The sequence below is a fragment of the Oncorhynchus kisutch genome, unplaced genomic scaffold (genome assembly GCF_002021735.2).
Source record: "Oncorhynchus kisutch isolate 150728-3 unplaced genomic scaffold, Okis_V2 scaffold639, whole genome shotgun sequence".
Lineage (NCBI taxonomy): Eukaryota > Metazoa > Chordata > Actinopteri > Salmoniformes > Salmonidae > Oncorhynchus > Oncorhynchus kisutch.
This window is the reverse complement of record NW_022262584.1, coordinates 205302-210503: the sequence shown is the minus strand read 5'-3', so window position 1 is coordinate 210503 and position 5202 is coordinate 205302. Positions and strand designations below refer to the sequence as shown.

At 57.7% G+C, this 5202-nt stretch overlaps 1 protein-coding gene across 1 annotated transcript; it reads right to left on the bottom strand.

The window, feature by feature from the left end:
- Positions 1–1873: 1873 nt before the first annotated feature.
- LOC116360854 (proline-rich receptor-like protein kinase PERK2) lies at positions 1874–2567 on the bottom strand. Its single transcript, XM_031815827.1, has 2 exons — positions 2514–2567; positions 1874–2431 (listed from the first exon to the last, which is right to left on the bottom strand). Exons 1-2 carry the CDS (start codon positions 2565–2567, stop codon positions 1874–1876), a joined length of 612 nt encoding a protein of 203 aa, XP_031671687.1.
- Positions 2568–5202: the final 2635 nt, after the last annotated feature.

Sequence of the window (5202 nt, the reverse complement as noted above, 5' to 3'; positions counted from 1 at the left end):
AGAGGTAAGTTGACATGGTAATAAATGATTTTGGTAAGTTGACATGGTAGTAATTGAGTGGTAAGTTGACATGGTAGTAAATTATTTTGGTAAGTTGACATGGTAGTATATTGAGTGGTAAGTTGACATGGTAGTAAATGATTTTGGTAAGTTGACATGGTAGTAAATGAGTGGTAGGTTGACATGGTAGTAATTGAGTGAGTGATGGATTCATCATTACGCCTGCAGAGAGTCTCTCCGGACAGTAAAATGAGTCATAACTTCGGCCTCTCTGAAGTCAGCTCAGAGATGTTTCATTGATAAAGTCCTAACAGATCTGGGTTTACAGCCTCACTCACACGACGACTGTATTGTGTTGCTAAGTGTCGTTGTTAGGGGCGTGTCATTAGGAGGAGAGAGGTTGGGAATCCCTGTCCTGTGGGACGACTGGAATCCCAAATTACACCCTATTCCCTAGATGGTGCCCTACTTTGAACAGGATGCACAGGCCTAGGGAATAGGAACGCATCGAGGACCGCGGTGGTCAGACGCCCCTTTTCTGATAAGACCTGTCCTGTCAGTGATTCATCCACCCACTGAGGCCTAGCCCTGCCTGGTGGTCAGCGTGAAGCAGGGGGGGTAGAGTACTCCCTGTGGCCACGGAGCCATCACTCACCTGGGGGCAGGTCTGGGTCGGAGGGGGGCGGCCTGCTGGAGGCGACGGGGCTTGGGAAGGGTCTTGGAGCTCTCTGAGGCGCTGCGACTGGTGGAGCTAGAACCACTCTCCATGGTCGTCCTGCACAGGAAAACAAACACACACAGAGATTTAATAATCACTTTTGTTCTTATCTATTTCTCTTGCTTTGGCAATGTGGTTTCCATGCCAATAAAGCACTTAAATTGAATTGAATTCTGAGAGAGACACAGAAGAGAGAGAGAGAGAGAGAGAGAGGGAGAGAGAGAGAGAGAGAGAGAGAGAGAGAGAGAGAGAGAAAGACAGAGAGACAGAGAGAGACAGAAGGAGAGAGAGACAGAAGGAGAAAGACAGAGAGAGCATGAGACAGTAGAGACAGAGGACAGAGAGAGAGAGAAGAGACAGAGAGAGAGAGACAGAGACAAGGAGAGAGAGAGACAGAGACAAGGAGAGAGAGAGAGAGACAGAGACAAGGAGAGAGATAGAGATAGAGAGACAGAGAGAGATGATAGAGAGAGATAGAGAGAGACAGAGAGACAGAGACAAGGAGAGAGAGAGACAGAGACAGGAGAGATGACAGAGAGACAGAGGACAAGGAGAGAGAGAGACAGAGACAAGGAGAGAGAGAGAGAGACAAGGAGAGAGAGAGACAGAGACAAGGAGAGAGAGAGAGAGAGAGAGAGAGAGACAGAGCAGAGACAAGGAGAGAGAGAGAGAGACGAGAGAGAGAGCAGAGACAAGGAGAGAGAGAGAGAGAGAGAGAGACAGAGACAAGGAGTAGAGAGAGAGAGAGAGAGAGAGAGAGAGAGAAGACAGAGACAAGGAGAGAGAGAGAGAGAGAGAGAGACAGAGTACAAGGAGAGAGAGAGAGAGAAGGAGAGAGAGAGAGAAGGAGACAGAGACAAGGAGAGAGAGAAGACAGACTATTTCCACATGGTTACAACACTGTATTACAGACATAATGACATGTGTATAATCCTTTGAACCTTGACGTAATGTTTACTGTCTCATTAATTATTGATTATTTCACCTTTGTTTATGATCTATTTTCCACCTGCATTTAACAATGTAAACACATGTGTTCCCATGGTAATAAAGCCCCTGAATTGAAATGAGAGAGGACTGAGGCAGAGGACTAGGTGTAGGAGGTCGGGAGGAGGAGGGGTAAGGGTCAAGGGCTGCTGCAGAGGTGTATGGAGGTCAGGGAGGAGGGGGTAAGTGGTCACAAGGCTGCTGCAGAGTGGTGGGAGGTTGAGGCTGAGAGGGAGGAGGGGTAAGGGTCACAAGGCTGCTGGCGGGGTGGGATGTTGAGGGGGAGGGGAGGGGGGTCACAAGGCTGCCTGCAGAGGGGTGGGAGGTTGAGGGGGAGGGGAGGGCGAGGTAGGGGGGTTTCACAAGGATGCTGGCAGAGGGGTGGGAGGAAGAGGGGGAGGGAGGGCGAGGGAGGGGGTCACAAGGATGCTGCAGAGGGGTAGGAGGCTGAGGGGGAGGGAGGGAGGGGTAAGGGGTCACAAGGATGCTGCAGAGGGGTGGGGAGGTTGAGGGGGAGGGAGGGCGAGGGAAGGGAGGGGGGTCACACAGGATGCTGCAGAGCGGGTGGGACGGTTGAGGGAGCAGGGACGGGCAGGGGTAAGGGGTCACAAGGGCTCGCTGCGCCAGAGGTGTGGGAGGTCGAGGGGGTGGGAGGGGGTCACAAGGCTGCTGCAGAGGGGTGGGGAGGGAGGGGGGGTCACAAGGATGCTGCAGAGGGGTAGGAGGCTGAGGGGGGAGGGAGGGAGGGGGGGTCACAAAGGATGCTGCAGAGGGGTGGGAGGTTGAGGGGGAGGGAGGGGGGGGTCACAAGGATGCTGCAGAGGGGTGGGAGGTTGATGGGGGAGGGAGGGGGTGTAGACATGCCCCAGTGATCACCACTAACACTCCTCCCTGGTTTACAACCTCCTCCAGTGCCCTTATGAACCCTAATCAATAGCATACAGGGGGTGGACACCATGGGACACTGCAGGGCAGAGAGCACACACACACACACACACACCCACACACACACACACACACACACACACACAGAGGGGTGGGAGGTTGAGGGGGAGGGAGGGGGGTCACAAGGCTGCCTGCAGAGGGGTGGGAGGTTGAGGGGGAGGGAGGGTGAGGGGGGGTCACAAGGATGCTGCAGAGGGGTGGGAGGTTGAGGTGGAGGGAGGGCGAGGGAGGGGGGGGTCACAAGGATGCTGCAGAGGGGTAGGAGGATGAGGGGGAGGGAGGGAGGGAGGGGTAAGGGGTCACACAGGATGCTGCAGAGGGGTGGGAGGTTGAGGGGGAGGGAGGGCGAGGGAGGGGGGGTCACAAGGATGCTGCAGAGGGGTGGGAGGTTGAGGGAAGAGAGGGAGGGAGGGGTAAGGGGTCACAAGGCTGCTGCAGAGGGGTGGGAGGTTGAGGGGGAGGGAGGGGGGTCACAAGGCTGCTGCAGAGGGGTGGGAGGGAGGGGGGGGTCACAAGGATGAGGCAGAGGGGTGGGAGGTTTGAGGGGGGAGGGAGGGGGCGAGGGAGGGGGGTCACAAGGATGCTGCAGAGGGGTAGGAGGCTGAGGGGGGAGGGAGGGAGGGGTAAGGGGTCACAAGGATGCTGCAGAGGGTGGGAGGTTGAGGGGAGGGAGGGCGAGGGAGGGGGGGGGGGTCACAAGGATGCTGCAGAGGGGTGGGAGGTTGAGGGAGAGGGAGGGAGGGGTAAGGGGTCACAAGGCTGCTGCAGAGGGGTGGGTGAGGTTGAGGGGGAGGGAGGGGGGTCACAAGGCTGCTGCAGAGGGGTGGGAGGTTGAGGGGGAGGGAGGGCGAGGGAGGGGGGGTCACAAGGATGCTGCAGAGGGGTAGGAGGCTAAGGGGGAGGGAGGGAGGGGTAAGGGGTCACAAGGATGCTGCAGAGGGGTGGGAGGTTGAGGGAGAGGGAGGGGAGGGAGGGGTAAGGGGTCCAACAAGGCTGCTGCAGAGGGGTGGGAGGGAGGGGGGGTCACAAGGATGCTGCAGAGGGGTAGGAGGCTGAGGGGGAGGGAGGGAGGGGGGGGTCACAAGGATGCTGCAAGAAGGGTGGGGAGGTTGAGGGGGGAGGAGGGGGGGTCACAAGGATGCTGCAGAGGGGTGGGAGGTTGATGGGGGAGGGAGGGGGGTGTAGACATGCCCCAGTGATCACCACTAAACACTCCTCCCTGGTTTACAACCTCCTTCAGTGCCCTTATGAACCCTAATCAATACATAACAGGGGGTGGACAACCATGGGACACTGCAGGGCAGAGAGCACACACACACACACACACACACCACACAACACCAACACACACACAGGAATCAGGTGGTTAACATGGCAGTCTGAGAACTCAGTGTTGTTCTGACGAACCTAAACATCTAAAGGTGTCAAAACCAAACAGGCTGCATAACCCCCTCTCCTCCCTCCTCTTCCTCCCTCCCCCTCTCCTCCCCCTCTTCCTCCTCCTCCCCCCCCCCCCGTTCCCTCCTCTTTCCTCCTCCCCCCCCCCGTTCCCCCCGCCTTCCTCCCTCCTCTTCCTCCCTCCCCCTCTCCTCCCTCCTCTTCCTCCCTCCCTCCTCTTCCTCCTCCCCCCCGTTCCCTCCTCTTCCTCCTCCCCCCCGTTCCCCTCTCCTCCCTCCCCCTCTTCCTCTCCTCCCTCCTCTTCCTTCCTCCCCCTCCCTTCTTCTTCCCCTTCCTCCTCCCCCTCCTTCATTACCCCTCCCCCCCCCTCCCGCCTCCCCCTCCCCCCCTTCCCCTGTAATACTGTGACAACTCTCCAGCCATACATTTTAACCTCCAGGTTTGACAGGATGTGATCAGACCAGTCCTCTGCTTGTGGTGTTGGTGTAGTAATGAAGATGACATTTAAACATGGACTGAATGAGTGTGTTTCCCCAGTCGGGTCGGTCCTCTGGTCGGTGGGCTAAAGTAAACACAGTGATGCCAAAACAGACTGTCTGGTGAAAATATTTACACTGAGCTCCTAACACACACACACACACACACACCACTGAGCCGCCGTGGCCCAGCTTTTGTGGAACTGGTAAACAGAATGTGGAGGAATAATAAATACCTCATCAAGGTTGTGAATTATCGAACAGGGCAACAATAAGAAAGAGATTATAGTCTGATTATCTCTTCATCTGTACCCGTTCCGTCACCCCCTCAAAAGCTGCGATGTTTACGACAGACATTTAGGGGGGGGGGCTCCTAGGGGGGGGGCTCCTAGGGGGGGCTCCTAGGGGGGGGCTCCTAGGGGGGGGGCTCCTAGGGGGGGGCTCCTAGGGGGGGGCTCCTAGGGGGGGCTCCTAGGGGGGGGGCTCCTAGGGGGGTGGGCTCCTAGGGGGGGGCTCCTAGGGGGGGGGCTCCTAGGGGGGGGCTCCTAGGGGGGGGGCTCCTAGGGGGGGGGGGGCTCCTAGGGGGGGCTCCTAGGGGGTGCTCCTAGGGGGGGGCTCCTAGGGGGGGCTCCTAGGGGGGGGCTCCTAGGGGGGGGCTCCTAGGGGGGGCTCCTAGGG

Bases quoted from the DNA above. Each gene is read 5' to 3' on its own strand.
- LOC116360854 (XM_031815827.1), bottom strand. From the start codon at position 2,567: ATGTCTACACCCCCTCCCTCCCCCATCAACCTCCCACCCCTCTGCAGC. The intron at 2,432-2,513 runs GTGACCCCCCCC...CTCCCCCCTCAG, and splicing joins CACCCCTCTGCAGCATCCTT to CCTCCTACCCCTCTGCAGCA.